Consider the following 20370-nt stretch of genomic DNA (forward strand, 5'->3'; position numbering starts at 1 on the left):
ACACAACACAAGTCACACACCAGAAACCTGAGAGAATCCTGACGCCCTCGTGTGCCCCACACCTGAGGCAGGAGCAGCATTTGGGGAGGAACACGAGGTTCCTGCAGCATTCCCACAGCACAGCACTCGGGGACGGTTGGGGCAGGTGGAAAAGCTGCTGGAGGAGTTTGACACCCTCCTCATCCTCCTCCTCCTCCTGCAGCAAACAAACAGAAATGTCACTCGGTGTCCAGGCGCCGTCAGCACAGACGCTGTTGTCAGTGAATCAGAAGTGTCTAGGAACAGCTTGAACAACTTTTATTTTTTTTTTAAAGTGCTTAAAACGTAAATAACAAGCTCTTTATAAACATTAGTTGCAACTCTTAAAACATGAGACACACAGAACCCACTTCCTGCGGACGTGAAGAACAGGGAAACCAACATCTCCAAAATCCCCAACACTTCTCCCACTTGGGGATGTTTTTCCAGGTTTTTAACCCCAAACACGGTGGTTCCTTCCCAGACAAGGCTGAGCCTACGTCACACTGGAGAACTCACATCCCTTCAGGTTTGTTCCAGTTTGAGGATAAACCTTGGTGGTTCTTCTGGCCCATGTGTGGCCAGGAGGACCAGGCAAGGGGAAAAGAAATCATTGGCAGAAGTTCTGGAGAAGCAAGAAACCCAACTGTGGGCTGACAGCAAAGGCAGAGCACAGCACCCTGCTGCAGCCTCGAGGAACAGCTCGAGCGTGGAAAAACAAACTCCAGGAGGAAGGCAAAACCACAGGGAATTGTTATGGCTGTGTTTAAAACAGAACAGGGAGAAGCTGCTGCTGACCCAGAAAACCCTTGGGGTGTGCTGGGCTCAGCAGAGAGGGACAGAGCTCGGAGCACAGCCAGGAACATGGAGCAGGAACACTGCTCCTGCCGCTGCAATCCCCAGAAAATCACTAAACAGGGAGATTCAGTCACTAAATACAGAGACAAATTCCAGATGGGCAACTTGAGAACATTTCCCCAATTCTCTTCCTCATCCCCTCCCTCTCTGAGAAAGCATTTAGGTCCTCAAAGCCATTCCCTGGGGAACGTGGAGGTTTAACAGCAACATTGCAGACCCCACTGCAGCACTGCAGCCGAGCTGCTGCTCTCATGCACAGAACAAAAGCTGTGTGGTGGGGGGGAAACCCTGAATTTTCAGGACAGCGGGGTGGGGAAACAGAGAACAGAGACAGGAGCATCTGTAAGACACCTCTTCCTAACACGACGAGGTACCTCTGGCCTGCTGGGCACTCGAGGGCAGACACAGAACATCCACCACTGCTCGAGTCTTCTGCAGCCCCGGCTCAGCTCCAGTGCCAAGGGACCTGTGCTGTGCCCACCTGGGCTCCTGGAGATGGGAGGGGCAGGTACTGCTGGAAACAGGAGATGGAACAGAACAGGTACTGCTGGAAAGGCAGGAGATGAGGGAACAGAACAGGTATTGCTGGCAAGGCAGGAGATGGAAGGAGCAGGTATTGCTTGAAAGGCTGGAAATGAGGGAACAGGTATTGCTGGAAAGGCAGGAGATGGGGGAACTGATATTCTCTGGAAAGGCAGGAGATGGAAGGAGCAGGTATTGCTGGACACAGGAGATGTGGAAGCACCTATTGCTGGCAAGGCAGGAGATGAGGGAACAGAACAGGTATTGCTGGCAAGGCAGATGTGGAAGCACCTATTGCTGGCAGGGCTGCACACCTGGTACAACCTGCTGAGCTCTGAGAGTAACTTTTTATATTCAAGTGCAAAACATTCAGGCTTTGGAGCGAAAAAAGGCAGAGCTGAGTAAGGCAGAGGGGGCTGAGGGAGGCGGTGAGACATGAGGGAAGAGGAGGGCGAGGTGGGAAGGAGGTGCCATGGATCCACATAAACATTGGCACTTGTGTGGGGAGCACCGACACCCCTCCCTGCTGGGGCAGGGGGCCAGGATGTTTTCATGGAGTGGGGAGCCAGAGAGGGGCCCTGGCTCTTGGGGAGATGTTGGCTCTGCACCTGCCCCCCTTAATGCCCTCCTGAGGAACTCCTTGTCCCTGTTCCCAGCCCTCATTCCCATGCCGTGCTGCTTTCCCAGGGCTGCATTCCCACTGGCCACAGCTCCTCCCTGGCTGCCTCCACTCACAGGGACACAGGTGACACCCAGAGGGACTCGGGCTCCCAGGACACAGGATCTGATCCTACAGGCAGAGAAAGGCTCCTGGCACTTTCTGAAATGGGAGAAACACCTTCCCTTGGACACCCCCATCCCACCCCACAAACACAGGGAGGAGGAACAGAAACACAGGGGGAGCAGCTGGAGCAGTGCAGACCCCCAGCTGTTTCCCACCAGGGGAGAGGCAGGAAGGAGGGGGAGGGTCATGGCTGGGGTTTTCCTCCTCATGCAGGGTCCAAGGGTCAGACAGGACCAAAGCTCCTTCTCTCCTGACCCCACACTGTCCATATCCAGCTGTATTTTGTCCTGGAATACTGAGCCTGCTCTTCCCTGCTGTGTCAGCTCCTGATCTCTCTGCCTCCGCTTCTCCCGGTGCACAACTCCTGCAAGGACCCAGGCACCTGCGCAGGTGTGGGGAGGCTCTGCTGCCTGTGGGTAACAATTAACTCACTTTTCTCGGGATGAGCAGGAAAACAGAGGAGAGACAACCCGGGCAGGTTGTGTGGGACTGAGAGCTGGATTTCAGAGCCTTTCTGGGGTAGGAAACTGCTACTGGCCTCTGGCAAAAGGCACCATTCTTCAAAGTCATGGTCTGTACTGAAGCAAGCAAAGAGAAGAGCAGGGAGGATTTAAAAGAACCCATAACTTTGGGAGACAGAGAAGAGGGAGAAGATGCCTTTCATGTTGAAATCCCACTCCAACTGCCCCTCTGCCTGCACAGGCACCTTCTCCAGCCAAAATGCTGCCAGGATGAGGGAGGGAACAACATCCTTCCCATCCCCTTCCACAGTACCTCCAAATCAATCGTTCAGCCAGGTAAATAGGAGCCCTTTGGGTGGTCACTCAGGGGTCCGCAGTGGGCAGAGCTGCCCCACAGCCCCTGAGGCTGGGCCCAAGCCCTGGAGAGCCGATGACGTGTGGGGAGGTGACCCCGGCATGGGGAGGTGACCCCGGCGTGGGGAGGTCATCCCGGCGTGGGGAGGTGATCCCGGCGTGGGGAGGTGACCCCGGCGTGGGGAGGTGACCCCGGCGTGGGGAGGTGATCCCGGCGTGGGGATGCGATCCTGGGGGAGCAGGCTGGGCACTGGCACTGGAGCTGTGGGCTGTGCCAGGAGTGTTTGGGGTGCCTGACCCCGCAGTGGCCCTGCAGAGGGGTCAGACCTCCCGAGTCTCACTCCAGGGGCGTTTTCCTGCTGCGCTGGGACAGACGAGCAGAGCTGGGGTGGGGCAGCCATGGGCAGCCGTTCCCGGGAATACTGAGTGGAAGTTCAGCTGTGGATTCATTCCGCACTCCTCAGTCCCTCCGGGGCACACCAGCCCCTCCTGCAGCACTCCGGGGGCACGATCCCATATTCCCTTCCCACATTCCCAGTCCAGCCGTGAGGGACCCAGGCAGTGTCACCCTGGCAGCGGTGCTGTAACGGAGCCAGTGCGGCCCAGCCAGGCTCTGACACCACGCCAGGCCCTCGGACTCCGGTGCTGTCCCTTTGTGGAGCGTCTCCCCCGGCCAGGAAGTGGCGCAAACTGGAGCTGGCTCTTCACCCTTCACTGGGGGTAACTGGGGCCAGAGGGGAAGAGGCGTCCCACAGGCTCTGGTCAGGAACGCGCTGGGGGAGCCTCACTGGGTCTGAGCGTCCCCAGCATCACCCACCAGTCCAACACCATCCACCAGCCAGGGGACATGACCTCAGGGAGAGAGGAGGAAGAGCGTGGGCAGAGGAGCAGCAGCAGCAGATGAAGTCACGGGGAGATGGTTTCCAGCTCTCAGATGTCCACGGGTCACTTAAAGCTCTGGCAGGAGGAGTGCCCAGGGGTGGCACTTGGTCACAGCGACGGGGACCTAAGGAGGCGCCTGCCTCGTGTGGAGGGCTCTGCTCCTCCCCATAGGGTGCTGGCAGCCCGTCACCCTACAGCTCCCTGGAGCCGAGCTGGGGGAAGCTTGGGCTGGGAAGGAGCAGATAACCCGGCTAAACTGGGAGTAGAAGCCACTGGAGCCCTCTGGGGAGAGGAGGGGGTGCGGGGTGCTGGCAGCGGTCGCTGGAGCAGAGCTCTGCTGGGTGCTGCTGCTCTGGGCAGGGTCACGGGGCCTGGCCCCGCCCCAGCGGGATCTGCAGCAGCGTGGGGGACTGCTCCATGATGCGCACCAGCAGCTGGTCGATGTAGTTCTCCAGTTCGTGGATGTGCTCCTCCTTCTTGCTCAGCTCCCCCTCCTTCTGCAGCAGCAGCTGGATCAGCTCGTCGTGGGTCAGGTGGTAATACTTGGCTGACTGGTCCTGCAGGGCGGGGTCCTGGTGGGAACCAAGGGGGACACTCAGGCACTGGAATCAAAACCTCTGCCCCGGTAATGTTTGCAGGCTGCAGCGACAGCCAGAGCACTGCTACTCTGTGTGTCTGTCTGTCTGTCTGACCCACAGGGACCTGATGTGCTCATAAAGCACCGGCTGAACTCCCTGCAGCACCCACAGGGCTTCTGAGACCAGCAGGGTTGTGCTTGTCCTTCACTCAGGTGAATCCCAGCAGCGTTTTCCATGTGAAGCTGGGGAGGCAAGTGGAGTGGGAGTGGACAAAGGGATGGAGGCATCACCCTCGGAACACCCCCTGTGTCTTCAGAGGTGTCACAGGTGCTTTGCTGGCCTCAGCCTTTGCTGGCCATGTTTGGAGTACATCCAGGCCAGCAAAGCTCCAGGAAGGACCTTCCCTCTGCAGGACCAGGAACCCTTCAGAGCATCAGTCAGGCTGCTCCACCCTCCACCTGTCAGGTCTTGGGCAGGCCAGGCTGGACATTGGGGCTTGGAGCACCCTGGGACAGCGGGTGGTGTCCCTGCCCATGGCAGGGGTGGCACTGGATGGGATTTAAGGTCCTCCCCAACCCATTCCATGTTTCTACAAGCAGGGATTCACTCACACGCTGCACAATCAAACCCCAAACCAAAGCAGGCAGTGGGAAGACGATGGGGTGAGGAGGTGCAGAGACCAGGGATCCATGGCAGAAGGGAGGCAGAGCAAGCAGGGTCCCGGATCCCCACACAGCCCACAGGACCCTGCTCTGCCTCCCCACAGCAGCTCCTGCCCCTGACGGGCAAAGCTCCCGGAGCGAGTTTGGCACAGCCTCACTCGGGGCAGGCTCCTACCTTTAACTTGGGGTCGGTTTTGTCGGGGTGGGAGGCCGGGGCCACGGGCTGGACGCTGCTCGTGGTCACCGTCTTCAGCCTCTCCAGGCCATTGCTCAGCGCCGAGCCCAGGCTGGGCCTGTGCTGCTGCTTCCTCTCGCTGGAGCCCTCCTGCCCAGCGCTGAGGGGCTTCACGGGGTGGGGGCTGCGGGGAACAAGGTGGGACAGTCAACACCCCCACTGCTGCCTCTCCCTTGGATCGAACAGGGATGGCCCCTGCTCAGGAGACTGAGCCCAGCTGAACCCCAGTGTCCGTGCTGCCCACAGCTCTCCTTCTCCCACGAGAGCAGCAGGGCAGGGCAGAGCCCACGGAGCTGCTCCCACCCAGACAGGAGATACAGAGCCCCAGGACACGCCCTGCCCACACCTGCACTGCCCATCCTCACTAGGAAAGCTGTGGGTCACAACTCCCAGCTGCCAGGAGCTGGAGAAGCTGGGGAGCTCAAACCCAGTTCCAGTGTGATCAGAGGCTGCTGCATCCACTGCCCAGAGCAGCTTTTTGCTGCTCAGGAACTCCCAAATAAAGAGTCTGGGGTCACCATTGGTGCTCCATCCCAAGAGTTGGATGTTACCTGCCTGGAAGCCACCACAGAATTTGTCCCCCTCCACGAGGCCAAAAGGAGGGTGAGCAGTCAGTTAAGGGGGAATTTAATTTTCATTTATTTCTGCCTCACTCTTCACCCAAAAGGTTCTTTCTGGGCTTGGACAAAGTCCAGTTCCTTCTCAGCATGATGGAAAGAGAAGTGACCTGATGCTCCCTCCCTGCAAGGAGCAGGCACAGCTGTGCACCATCCTCGGGATGGAAACATCCAAACCTCCATCCATCGGGATGGAAACATCCAAACCTCCACCTGGGAGCTCTGCAAAGCCTCTCAAGGGTGACAACCCCATCAGCTGTGTGTCCCAGCGGAGCTGTGTCCTTGTTCCTCGTCCATGGTGATGGGATCGGGACATACCAAGGATGTGGAAATCCTCTTCAACCACGATGATGCCTCCTGCTGTCCACGTGCTGGGAGGGGCCAGCACTGGCAGCCACCAACCTGCTCCAACAAGCCAAAGGATCAGCTCCTCCCGAGGGCCAGCACAGGGACAGCTCTGATCTCTTCCCTCTGGTGCCCAGGGACAGGACCCAGGGAAGGGCTGGAGCTGTGTCAGGGCAGGCTCAGTTTGGATATCAGGGAAGGTTCTTCCCCCAGAGGCTGCTGGGCACTGCCCAGGCTCCCCAGGGAATGGGCACAGCCCCGAGGCTGCCAGAGCTCCAGGAGCGTTTGGGCAGCGCTGCCAGGGATGCCCAGGGTGGGGTTGTTGGGGGGTCTGTGCAGGGCCAGGAGCTGGACTGGATGACTCTGTGGGTTCCTCCCAGCTCAGGTTTCTGTGATCCTCTGACCCCTTGGCAGAGCTGTCCAAGCACATGGACAAAGCCCAGTAGTCCTGGGCAGCTGGAAAGGATGGAGAGGGATCCCACAGAGCTACGGGGGAGTCACTGGCAGTGCCAGGGCTGGAGGAGTTGCTGTTCTGCACATGAGGCTCCAGCGCTGCCCACTGGGACTAAACCTGACCAGGAGCTACAACCACCAGGACACCGTGGGACAGGGGTGAGGAGAGGCTGGGGGAGCCACCAGGGCTGCTCATCACAGCAAGGCCTGAGCCCCAAATGTCACTGTCACCTCCTGCATCCCCACAGCCACGCAGAGGCTACGACCTGAGCGTGGCTGGGAACGTCCCTGGGAAGCCAGTGGGAATGCTTGGACGCATCTGAAAGCAGGGGGATATCTCCACCCCAGTGTGGTCACACGCTGCTGCCAGCCCCGTGGCCTGACGGTACTGCTGAGAATAAATCCTTATCCCACTGCGGGTGGTGCGTGCAGGGCTCGGCTGAGCACTGCAGGGCTCTGCCTCCTCCGTTTGTCTCTGGAAGGATCCAAGAGCTGGAGACATTCCTCCACCTGTGTTTGTCCTGGGATGGTGGCACCAGCTCCTTCCAGGGGACCTTCACACCTCGCAGCCAGGCCTGGAATTCTGGTGGATCTGCTGAGAAGCTGGACCGGTTTCCACTCCTGACCCATGAACATGAGCTTGAGTGTGGAATCAGCTGCTCAAAGGCTCCTGACCCAGCACTGCAGCCCAAGTGGATCTGAGTTATGATGGAGCTTAAGGCCAAGGTGGAACATCTCAGGGTGACACTGGCCCAGCCATGTCCCCTTCTCTGAGCCAGCCTTGCCCTGTCCCAGCTTTCAGTGACGCTCCCAAGGTCACTGCAGAGCACAGGGAAAACCGGGTGCATTTCCCTCAGCAAGTCCCAAATGAAGCCTTTGTCACCCCAGTAAAATGCTCCTCACTGAGAACCAGACAGCAGAGGACAAACCCAAGGGAATCCCTCTCCCGTGGCCCAGCTGCTGTGCCTGGAGCCCCATACAGCACCCGAGGGCCAGCTCTCCATGGAGAAAGGGTCTGTAGGAGGAACGGGAACGGCTGAGCTTGGGATCAGCTCTGCTGGTCTGTCCCGGGGTGTGCCAAGCAACACTCTGAGTTCAGGGGCTCCACGAGGATCACCAAGATGAGGTGACTTAACCTGACCTCTCATTTTCACAATACAGTGATTCTCTGCACTCCTGAGATGAGGGAGGTGCAACCTGTGCCACCACCTCGGCACCTGTGACATCCCCAGTCCTGTCACCTGCAGGTGCTACGGTGTGCTGGGCCAGCCCCATGTCCCAGGGATGGGCAGGAGCTCCAGGCAGTGGAGCCCCCAGGGCACGCTCCCAGGCTGTCCTTGGGGCCCCTCCTGTCCCGGGGATGTGACACCTTCCCAGCCCTGTCCCCGGGAGCAGCAAAGGACCCTCCGCACACCTGGGAGTTGCAGCTGATGCTCCCTTACCCCAGCAGCCACACAAGAAGACCAAAGAGCCCTCTGGCCACTTGGGAAGGGGCCATGGGACCCCAGTGCCGGTTTCCAGCTCTCCTGAGGAGGCACTGAACCCCCTGACCCCAAACTCCCACCGTCTCACACCAGGTACCGGCTCTCCTTCACTTGCAGACACTTTGTCCCAGCCAGGACTCAATGCCCATTCCAAGTCTGAAGTCGCTCCATTTCCTTCCACCTTTTTCCTACCATCTTTCCTTCATCTATGTGCCTCTGGCTACCCCAGCAGGAGATGATCCTGGGAAGGGAAGCATCACCACGAGGATTGGGAAAAGGTCCCTTCCAGCTTTCCTCCCTCACCCTGGGACAGTTATCACATCTCCCCAATCCTATAAAGCAGTTCAGAGCCTTGGAGCCTTCCCCAGAGGCCTCAGGAGCTCTTCAGAGGTTCTTCAGTCACAGCAAGTATCCCAAATGTGCTGGAGGAGCCCGAGCAGGGAAGTCCCAGGACCTCCTGGCTGTCTATCACTGATATCACACCCAGCTCTTGGATCCAAGCCCATCCCGTCCAGGAGCCAGCCAGGCCTGGAGGGATGCACAGGCTGGGGATGACCATGAGCAGGTACTACTGACCTAGAGAGTCCTGAGCTTCCCTCCCTGCCTCAGTGATCCCTTTGGCATGCAGGACACTTCTCTTTCCATGAAACACAATAAAATTCAGGAGGTTTCTGTGCAGCATCTCTGCAAATTTTGAACAAGGTTATCTGCTGGGGGATGAATAATCCAATTAAAAATGATTGGAGGATCCAGCCTAAATAAGAAGAAAAAATATCTGACAGACCCAGACAGATGCTGGTCTTTGCTGCCGAGGCCATTTTGCACCCCATGCCCATCCCAAGGAGGGATCCCCTTGTGCAAGGGCTGGAGCTCAGCAAGTTCTGCTGGCCCCATCCTCCCTCCCCTCCTCTCACCGGGGCCACGACCGATCTTGCTCTTGGGCCAGGTGGGATTTTACCATTCCAGTAAAGCTCCATTTGCCTTGTGATCAGTGAGGCTGATAAATCCCTGCTAGAGCTTGGTAAACCCCTGGGAGAGCTTGGTCCTTGGGCAGGCAGACCAGGAGGAGGAGTACCAGGAAAACGAGATGAACTGAAGGACACAGAGCAGGACTCCATGCCCTGAACTCACCAGCTTTGCTTCAGGGCATTTGTACAGACCCATGATTCACCTGTGAGGAGGAACAGCCCCTTCTTTCCGCCCTTCCCATTCCCATCATCCTCAAGGCTAAATCCCACTGGCTTCATCACCAGTGGGCATCTCGGCAGGAGAGAGGGGAGAAGGGCATTTTGCCCGGTGAAAAAACCCTCTTTTTTTAGCTATGGAGAGAAGGAGGGTTTCAGTACCCAATGGGCAAGGAAAGCAGCCAAAGCTGAATGGATGGCAAGGGCAGGGGCAGCAGCAGCTGTGCACATGCCATGAGGAACTCCGGAGAGCAGGAACAGCCAGCAGCTCTCCTGGCAGCCACGGAAAAGGTATTTGTTCTGCAAGCACAGGGGAGATGATGGAGCCAAAATCAGCACTGAGTGCAATGTGGGTGCAGTTCTGCTGCGCTGAATTTCCAGCTGGGGCAGGTTGTGGTGCATCGAACCTTTCGCCCTGGCCAGGGAAAACACCGGACACCAGTGGCCATTCCCCCAGGATCCCAGAGAGCCAAGGCTCCCAGCAGCTCGGGCTGGGCTCTCCGGGACCAGGGGAAGGTGAGGGAAGAGGAGCTGCAGCACCACGAGCAGCAGCCTCCTTGGAGCGAGCCCAGCCGGGTGCAGCCCTCTCACCACGCCCTGCTACGAGCAGAGGGGCCGGGCTCTCCTCTCCCGCACACACACACACACAGACACCCTTCGCCTTCCCCGCAGTGCTCACCTGGTCGTCTGCTGGCAAAAGGGGTTCTCAGCCGGCCGTGTCTCCCTGGGCAGAACCAGGAGCGCTGAAGCTTGTGCGTCCCCGGGCTGCGGGCACGGGCAGGGCCGGGCGGCGGCGCGGCGGCTGGCGGGACGGGGCCACACGGCTCGGGGTTAGTGGCAGCCACGAGGAAAGGGGTGGAGAAGGCCAGGGGCTGGCTGGCATGCGGGGGGGGAGGCCGGCCGGGAGCGTTAGTGGGCTGCAAGCCGTGCCCGGGGCTGCCTCCTGCGGGCCGCAGAAGCTGAAGTCGGCCCGCTCAAGCTTTTCGGGCAGCACAGCCTGCACGGGGAGCGGGGCCGGGGGCTGCTCCCACGAAGGGATTGCTCGGGGAGTTGGGGCTCAGGGCCAGGGTAAAGGGATTTCTCAGGGCTGAAACTCCCTGCGTGTGCCTCTCGTCTGCCCTGTCTGGCTTCCAGAAATCGGCTTTCTTGAAGTCTATCCTGCTCTCTGCCGAGCGCCCCTCGGGCTCCTCGCTGGCGCGGGCCCTGCCCTGCTGTGCCTCCTCGGGAAGGGCACAGGGCTCGGGCTGCTCTCCTGCCTGCCCCTCACCATCCTTCCACGCCGGCTCTGGCCGGGACGGACTCTCCCCACGCTCTGACCTTTGGGATTGCGGGTTTGGATGCCCAGCTGCCTCCTGCTCTTCCAGAGCCATCCAGAACATTTCCGACTGGCCCAGGTCTAGCTTGGAAGGTGGGTTTAGTCCTGACATACTGAGCTCCTCAGGGAACAGCTCCTGTCTGGAGGCTGCCTCCCACTTGGCACTGTCTGTGGCCCCCTGTGTCTGAGGGGATGCGCGGGGCTGGCTCCAGCTCCCCTCAGCACCCGACTGCTCCAGCCCCTCCAGGGAGAACTTGGACGTGCAAGTCTCGAACTGCTCGGCCACATCTGTCTTGTTCATCTCCGACGGGTGCTCCCCCACAGAGGTGTCCCCTGTCCCCAGCTCGCTGGCTCCTGTCTCCAAACGAGCTGCTGAGTCCACAGCGGCAGCTCCGGCACCCTCGGACGCTGAGAACTCGCTCCCGGCTTCAGCGGCGTCTGCTCCCGGTGTGGGCAGGCTGGGAGGCGCTGGCATGGAGGGCTCGCTGCTCCCATGGCTCCTCTGCAATTCCATCTCTGCTCTTGGGCCCTCAGAGTCTTCCCATCGCTCCTGTTTGCCTCGCTGGGGGTCACCAGACTCCCCCTCCTCAGTGTCCCCACCAGCGCCAGCGGCTGCGAACCACCTGGGGGGTTTGGGTGGTGGCACCGCCGGGCCGGGCACCGGCTCCTGGCGGCCCTGGGGCCCTGCCCACGGGGACAGCACCACGTGCCTCTCGCGGATGTCAGAGCTGAGCTTCAGGAGGCCGTCGCTGGCCTCCAGCCGCATGCTGGCCTGGAGCCGGAACACCGAGCTCCGGATGTCGAAGGCGCCCTCCTGGCCGCCCCTGGGCTCCGCGCCCGGCTCGGGGAACCTTCGTGCTGCCACGTCCCCGAGCACCCGCGGGGGCACGGCCGCCACGGTGCTGCCAGGCAGGGCCTCGGGGGCCAGCTCGGGGGGGAAGGAGGTCCTGGGTAACACACAGGCGGCAGCACGGGACAAGCTCTGGGCTTCAAAGGTGCCCTCGCCCAGGAAGGGCGGCCGCGGGCCGAAGGCGCCCTCGGGAGCTGCGCGCTCCTTGGCTGCGCTCGGGGTGCTCTCGGAGGGGTTGGGAGCGGTCTCCGTGGCTATGGTCATCCAGCCGTTTGTCCCTGCACTGGAGGACTCCTCCTCACCACTGTCCCCTTCCTCCCTAGTGCTATTTTCAGTGGTCAGTGCTGTTGACGCCTCTTTGTCCCCGGGGTTGCCCGAGGCAAACGCAGCTGCCCAGACCATGGGCGTGCTGCTCTTCCTCCTCCTCGCCATGGACCCTGCGGACACGGGGCTCAGCACATCCTCTATCACCGTGGCCTCCTGGGTGGTGCTCACCAGGTTGGCCCCCACATCTAAACTGGAGAAATTTGTCCAAGAGCGGAGAGCTGCAGGGATTTCAGCGCCGAGGGGTGACTCGGCCTTTTCCAACACTTTGGAGCCCTTCTGGCAGGGTGGCTCGGCCGATCTCTCTGTCGGGCTGGCTCTGTCGGGGTCGTCGATGAAAGCCATGCCCTCTGCTGCCACCGAGGCAAAGAAGTTCTCCTTCTTCCGGTCTGGTTTGAGCCTGCTGGTGGCAAAGGCATCGAAGGTATCGTCCCACTCCGAGGGCAGTGGGGGGACGGCGGGGTCGGCGTCGGCAGGAGGGAGCTCTCCCGGTGCTGGGGGAGTGGTTTCTGGCACGGGGACACCAACACTTTGGGCTGGAGACTCCCTCTCGGGGTCTGTCTGCCTTGGGGCGGCACAGGGACTGCAATCCTCAGAGGAATAAAAGCTCCCAGCGACCTCTGCTGCAGCATGCGGCCCAGGCGGGAAACTAGAGAGAAAGTGAGTAGGTGAAGGAGAATTTAGTACCTGGTCAGCGAGGAGCTCCTCAAAGAAGGGATTGCTCTGCAGGGAGTTGAGGAATGGGTTGGTGGGGGACAAGCATCCGGCCTGGCTGTCTCCGGGAGCGGGAGGGAGGTTAGAGCTCGGCATGCCAGCGGGGAGGGCGGCAGGGCACGGGGCAGGGGAGCAGAGAGCACAATGAGAAGGAGCATCTGAGCTGGTTTCTACCTGAGGAGACACTTCCAGGCTGTGGAGGGAAGACAGAACAGTCCTCCTGGTTAATGCTGTGACAGAGCTGTCAGCACACACCACACACACCGCAAACGCTCGCTCCAAGCAGCAATGACCAAACCCATGCCTGGCTCGTTAGGCAGAGCAATGATTATGGAGTCAGGGTGTGGAAAGGGCATGCACAACACACAGCAAGGGGCAGCCCTGCTCCCAGGACAGTCCTGCACGTTCCCCTCTCTGCCTCAGCAAGCCCAGCAGCCAGAGAGGTTTCCCCACTCCTGCAGCCCAAGGACTCGCTCAGTGTTTGTCCCGGTGCTGGTGGCACCCAGGGCAGGTGGAGCACGAGGAGCTGCCCAGGCTCTTGGATCAGGGTTACTTGAACCAGTCAAAGCACAGAGGAGTCTTCCCCAGTTTAGCCCAGTGCCTCCTCATTGGTTTGCCAGCATTACCATGGGAGCACACTGGAGCTCCCGCTTGCACAGGAGGGAGGGGAGCAGGGCTGAGGAAGGCTGAGCAGGAAGGAGCACGAGGCCAGGACAGGGCCCTGTCCCCGCTCTGGACACTGCCCCGCCTCCCACATGCCCCTTGTCACATCACCTCTGACCTCAGATCCCGAGATGCCTGAAACCCCATGGGGGATCCCAAGGTGGAAGGGACTCAGCACAAGTGGAATTCAGAATCTCAGCCCAAGTGAGGCTGGCAGCTCCCTGCTGCCTGTTCAAGCGGGACTGAGGGCCCTTGCTTTGGGATTTCATTCATCTTCCTTTGGGAACAACTCCAGCAATGCAGAGTCACCCCCCTGAGGAGGCTCACCAGGCTCAGAGGTTCTCACATCACAAAGCGGGGGTGTGGTGTGGACACCCCATGTCCACCTGGTGCTCCGACTGCCATGCTCCCTCCTCCTGAGCCCATCCCCTTGACTCACCCTTGGGAGCAGCAATCCCATCCCCAGGACAGGGGCACCTGGCCCTGCCCCATTACAGATCCCGTGGGATTGCTGCCTCCTGCACTGGCCACGACTGCCGAGCTCCAGAGAATTCCCCTCTTGGCTGGGGAGAAACATGGCCATGGATCAGCCAGCTCTGGGCACACCAAGGTTTAAGAGGAAGGAGTACATTAATTGTTTTACCAATGTCCCTGGGGCTACACCCCAGGATTTCAGGAGGGCTCGGGAGGGATCGCAGGCAGCACTGCAAGATCACGAAGTTGCTTGCACAACTATTTCCATGTTATTGAGGATACACCAAACGCCTCAGACACATTTTAAAGCACAAAATGCCATCTTCAGGCAAAAGCTGATGCTGGTGATGGTGGAGTTGGACGGTCACAAAGCAGGGAGGGCGCCGGGCTGGCAGCACCTTGGCCCAGGAGTGATGCCCCCACCACGGGGACCCCCTGCTCCCACTCCTGGCAGCTCCACAGCCCCTTCCCGCACCCTCCTCTGAGCAGCTCCTTGGAAAGGTGCCCATTGAAGCCATCAATGCCACCAAAGTCTCCCATCCCAGTTTGTGGGCAGGGAACACTCCCGGTGAGCGGCCGAGCGCGACCGGCTCCGCTCCAGCACCCACGGGCCACACCCAGACACCGCCGAAGGGAACTGCCAACTCAGGGACAACACAAAGCCTCAGCCCCTTCATCCCCACGCAAACCTGCAGCTCCCTCGGGGCACGCACGGCTCGTGGGTGCCCTCTCCTGCTGTCACAGAGCAGCAGCGGTGGCCGTGCCCATCCTGGGCCCCGCACAGCCCGGCCCTGCTCCGCGTCCTCTCCTGCTCGCACCAGGGAGGAACAACCAGGAACGCACCCCACAGGGGTGTGAGCTCTTCGTGAGCACTGAAAGTCTCCAGAAGTTATGGGAGGAGCTGATGGACCCCGAGGCACAAACCACTCCAGCCTGGCAGCCACTCTGTGCTTAGAGGAAAACCTCTCCCGGCATTCCCGGCCTGGAGATCAGCACAGGGTTGGACCTTTTTCCCTAATCCCCCTCGAATGTAAGGGAACAGCTGCTCAGTATGTGACCACTCAGCTGGGTGAGTTCACAACATCCACAAAGAGATTTTAACAGGGCAAAACATGGCAAATTTTCCTTGCCAGCTGGAAAGGGAAGGTGGCAAGGTCCAACCACCACGATCTCAGGGTGCCTGCGAGGGGCACACGCCCCAGCCCCACCTCTGCTTGTCCTGCTGGAACTGCTTCCAGGATTTGGTGCAGACGGAGATCCATCCCTTGTGGTCTGCCTGAACATCCCTCAGTGCTGAGTAAGAGCATCCAGGGCTGATCCAGCTCTGCTGGGCTCCAGCTCTAAATGGCTGCAGAGCATTAATCAGCTGCAGGCTCCTAATGAGCCCTGGCTGCTAATGACCGTCCCAGCTGCCAGGAGCTGAGTGGGTGAAGTTCCCTCCTCAGGGGTGGCTGATGCCAGGGCAGCCCCTTGCCTGGGTATCCCAAATTGCACCAATCCCCACCTGCACTGCTGCAGGAACAGCTTCAAGGCCTCCTCAAACCCACCCAAGATGATCCTGTCTCCATTTCCCAAGTCCTCATGGGATGGTTTGGGTTGGGAGGGACCTTAAAGCCCATCCCAGTCCCACCCCACTGTCCCAGGCTGCTCCAAGCCCCAGTGTCCAGCCTGGCCTTGGGCACTGCCAGGGATCCCGGGCCTGGCCACCCTCCCAGGGAACAATTCCTTTCCAATATCCCATCCATCCCTGCCCTCTGGCAGTGGGAAGCCATTCCCTGTGTCCTGTTCCCCCAGCCCTTGTAAAGTCCTGATGGGAGTCCTGGGGTGCTGGACCTGCTGGTGTTGGCTAAAGATACAAAGACAGAACTTGAATCCATCTTGTTTTGTCAGATTTTGCTTTTCCTCCTTCAACTCCACTGTGGAAATTTCCTTTCTGTGTCTCAACCCCATTCCTGCTGGGCCCCACTGGGGTTTGTTCAGGGGTTTGTTGGCTGCAAACTACAGGCAGAAAAATCATGGAATGTTAGGTTGGAAAAGCCCTCCAAGATCACCAACTCCAACCATCCCCAGCACTGTCCAGGCCACCCCTGACCATGTCCCCAGGTGCCACATCCACAGGGCTTTGAAACCCCTCCAGGGATGGGGAATCCAACCCCTGCCCTGGGCAGCTGTGCCAGTGGTGGACAAACCTTTCCAGGAAGGAATTGTCCCAACATCCAACCTGAGCCTCCCCAGGACTACCCTGAGGCTGTTTGAGAATCTGTGACTTTCCACTGGGATTTCAAATCGCAGCGTCACCGTTCAACCCCATTCCTTGGGACAAACATCCCTGCTTTGGCCACCAGCCTGGCGCTGGCAGGAGCCTTGCTCTGCCCCCAAGGAGCCCCATTTCCCAGTCTGTTCTCCCCGAGGGAGGATGCTGGAAATGCTCGGTGAAAGCAGGAGCGGAGCACGGCGGATTCCTCTAGAGGGAAACCTCCGCTTGCAGCAGCCTGATGGAAGCAGCTCTTTGCAGCACTGAAACGCTGACTCACCCTCCTCCTCCTCCTCTCCTCCTTCCCCTCCCATTCCCAGCACATGGCTCCGCCAGCCAAAATAAATCGCGGGTACCTCCCTGCCCTCATTTATTTGTTTGGCAGCACTTCACAGACGCCTTTGAGCCTCGCAGCAATAAAAAAAAAAAAAAAAAAAAAAGGAAATAAAATATTGCTGAGCAACCCCCTGATGGAAAAAGTCTATTGGAAACAGCTTGTTCAATGCAGGGAGATTTCTCCCCACGGATCCCAGCCTGGGTTTCAGGCTGAGGGCAGAGCTCTGCAGTCCCAGCCTGGCGGCAGGAGGCTGGGGGACTCTGCACCACCAGCAGAAAACAGCATATGCGCTGGAGAAGCAGGAGTTTGGGAAGGGCAGGGATGAATCCAGCCCTGATGTGCTGAGGGGAAGAGCTGTGCTGAGCTCAAGTGGAAAATTCCTCCCAGGAGGGCTGGATCCAGGGATGTGCCGTGCACTGCCACTCCCAACCTGCTTTTGGCCCCATCTGCCCACGGACAGGGCTCACCTGGGTGGGAAACCAGCAGGATCGAGGTGCTGGAGCATCCTGCAGCAGCAGGGATCAGGAATTTCCTCCCAGCGGCATGAGCAGGGCTGGCACAGCAGGAATTGTGCAGGAAGGGGTTGGGAAGAGATGGGAACAGTAGCCCGGGACATTTTTGTACAGGGTGGGAGCACCAGCGGGAAGGAGTCATGGAATATATTTCAAATAGGAATTCCAGAGGTGGAAGGACTGGATTTCTCCATAATAAATCACCTGTAATAATCTATAAACGATCAGTAATAATTATCTGTGCAATAACCACTTTGCTCTTCCCTTGGGCCTCGCCTGTCCATCATCCCAACTAAAATGGACAATTCCTCCTTTACAGACATTTGCCCTCAAAACCACGGGAATTTAAAAAAATAGCAGAAATCTGGGCAGCAGGAACCCAGGGAGATGCAAACTTCAACCCCCAAGTCCCACTTTTAGGAGCGGGAGCGGGGCTGGGCTTTACCTGGGCAGTGCCAAAGCACATTGGCCTCACCAGGGCTGAGCTGGTGCCAGCTCTGGATCCAGCTCTCCATCCTCGTGTCCCTCCCTGGGAAGCGCAGGCTCAGCAGCACAAAGAGCCCTTTTCCAGCCCTGCAGGCCCCTCACACAGATCCCACTCCGTGCCCAGGGCTGGTCCAAGGCAGGTGGGCAGCGCTGCACTCACCTGGATACAATCCCTGAGCCAGAGTTGGGATGCTGATGGCTCCCATGGATTCATCCACAGCATCCCTGTTATCCACAACGCCCTGGTTTCACGTCAGGGCCTTCATCTCCCTCTTCCTCAAACCCTGCAGCTTCCCAGGCTCTGCTCTGGAAGTCCTGCTGGCTTTGGAGGGCTGCCACAACATCCACACTCCATCCCTCTGCTGCCAGCCCGGCCAAGGACTGCTCCAGCCATTCCAAACCTTCCTGCCACTCCCGGCATTCAGGAAAGGCACTCTTTGGGAGCACATGAGGAGCAGGGAGGAACTGAGTCAGTATTTGGCCACACTGCTGGACACAAGGCTATGGACCCTGGGAAGGGGCTTGAACCCAAGAATGGAACTGATGCTCCTGTTTTTACAGGACAGAGCACAATTTCCCTTTCCTCCTGTTGCCAGGCCTAAGATGCAGCCCCATTTTATCATCAGGATTCTCCACAGGAAGCAGGAGCTGCAGAGCTCTGATAACATTGGAGGAAACCCTGGGAACATGTAAAGGATTCTTTTAGCCCCAGGCTTTGCCTCAAATAAACCTGCTGAGCTTCTTCCTTGCATACAACCCTCAACCACCTGACCTCAAAACAACAAACCCCAACCAGGCTTTTATTCAGCCTCCAAAGAGCAAACACCACCTTCCTACTGCTCCCATCCCATCCAGGATCAAAGCCTGGAGCTCACAGGGATTAGCAGAGCCAGGGATGAAGAGCAGAGCCTTTGGGACCTGCTTCCCTGAGAAGAATCCAGGAAAAGCGGGTGGGAATAAGGGCTGAAGGCAGAAATGCCCAGTTCTCTCCCCAGTGAGCACGGACAGGTTTGCAGAGCCAGCTCCCACACTGATGGCTCAGCAAAACCCACCTGGCACAGAACAAAACCCTTTTTACAAAGCTCTGGTTAAACCCAGCCCAAAGGCAGCAGCTCCTTATTTTGGGAAGGGCGTGTTTGGCAGAGCAAGTGGGTAAAGATGAGCTGTGCCAGGCTGGGCTTTGCTGCAGGCGAACTCAAACCATCCTTCTAATTACAGACCTGTTAACTAATCACAGGCTGAGGGTTTGGTCTTGCACAGTGACTGATTTTGATGCTTTCTCACCACGTTCAGCTCCGGGTTAAATGTAGCCTATCCAAGGTGGGCAAAAAGATGAGAAGGTGCTGCTGGCAGAAGCCACAAAGCTGAAGTTTCCAGAGTCAGGAGAGCAGGAGGGAAAAGGTCCTTTCTGCAAATAAACCAGGACTTAAAACTGCTCAGTTCTCTCCAGAGCAAGGGTTAACTCATCTCCAGTTCCACACGTGACACTGGTACTGAACAGCTCCTCAGCTGCAGAGGGACATCAGAGATCCCCCAGAGATCAGAGAATCTGGAATGGTTTGGGTGGGAAGGGACCTTAAATCCCATCCTGCCATGCCCAGGAACACCTCCCACTATCCCAGGCTGCTCCAAGCCCCAATGTCCAGCCTGGCCTTGGGCACTTCCAGGGATCCAGGAGCAGCCACAGCTTCTCTGGGAATTCCATTCCAGGGCCTCGTCACCTTCCCAGCCAGGAATTCCTTCCCAATATCCCATCTGACCCTGCCCTCTGGCAGTTCGAAGCTGCCAAGACCTAAAAAGCTCTTCTTTGATTCTTTGACCTGAATCACCAGCTTGGCCCACGAGGTTGTTCAGCGCAAGGAAGCAAAATAAAATCAGAGAGGTCAGTTCTGTTTAATTAAAATGAGTAATGATGTCATAATGAATGGCCAGGAAAACTGAAGCACTGGAAAACCAGGGCAGAGACGAACCCTGTCCCTGTGATGATGGGAAGGACTCAGACTCAGTCCCCAAATGCTTCTTGTAGCGCTCCCCAAAGGTTTGCAATTATCCCAGTGCCAAACCCTGGTCACTGGGAGGGACAAATCCCTTCCCAGCCAGGCAGCTCCAGCATTTCCCCCTCCTCCATCAGACACTTCTCCCAACTCCTGCTTTCAATCCCCTCTGCTCCAGTTTAAGCTCATTATTTCCCATTCTCAGTTGCAAACTGCACTTAAGACCCACTGGGATGTTTCTCAACGCCCCAAAAGGGGCATCTGTGAATTCCTTCCCTCCAGCCCGTGCTGCTTTGAAGCCATTCCTATTTTTGGGAGAGAAAATCCAGGCCAGAGGAGCTGCTGCCACACAGCTCATCCCAGTCTCTCCTCACAAGACTGACCAAGTCCTCGGCAAAGCGACTCCAAGCAAAGCTCGGCTCCAACTGAGCTTGAGATTAAACTGTGAGCACTGAGGTGGATTTAAAAAAACCCATGGAGTGGAAACCCTCTGGGAAAGGAGCAACGCTGGGGATGAGTCCAGGAAAGCAGGGAGCTGTTAGAAACCAGCAGTGTTCAGGGGCACTCCTGGTGATTATCCACTGGGCTGGATGGACAGGAACTGAATTCCAGCTGGATCAGACATCCCTGCCTTGAAATCAGTGTCCAGCAGAAGATCTGGGCAGGCATGGCCCTCCCTGCCTCCTTCCCAGAACTGCCAAGAGGGGAAAACCTGCAGGTTTCTCACCCATTTCCCAAGGAAAAGGCTCCAGAGGGAGATGCTGAGGGCAGCTCCTCCCCATCCCATCCCATCCCATCCCATCCCATCCCATCCCATCCCATCCCATCCCATCCCATCCCCACAGTGCTTCCCTGGTTGCCTCAGGCACTTGTGGAGTCACTGCCTGGATACAGCAGGATTTTTAAACCTTGATTTTTCATTCTAGGCCTTAACCAGCAGGTTTATTATCCCAAAATTAGAAAGAAAAATTAAAAGAACAATCATGAGTGGGAATACTCTGTCTTTCCTC

General features: G+C 58.4%; 1 protein-coding gene across 1 annotated transcript in view; it reads right to left on the minus strand.

Annotated features, from left to right (window-relative positions):
* Positions 1-274: 274 nt before the first annotated feature.
* Positions 275-20370, minus strand: part of RAB11FIP5 (RAB11 family interacting protein 5) — a 38417-nt gene continuing 18321 nt past the window's right edge. The window contains 3 exon segments of the mRNA XM_039550726.1: positions 275-4451; positions 5295-5478; positions 10755-12575. Coding sequence (XP_039406660.1) covers positions 4242-4451; positions 5295-5478; positions 10755-12575 — 2215 coding nt within the window. The 3' untranslated portion in view covers positions 275-4241.

This window comes from Corvus cornix, chromosome 4 (genome assembly GCF_000738735.6).
Source record: "Corvus cornix cornix isolate S_Up_H32 chromosome 4, ASM73873v5, whole genome shotgun sequence".
Taxonomy (NCBI): Eukaryota; Metazoa; Chordata; class Aves; order Passeriformes; family Corvidae; genus Corvus; species Corvus cornix.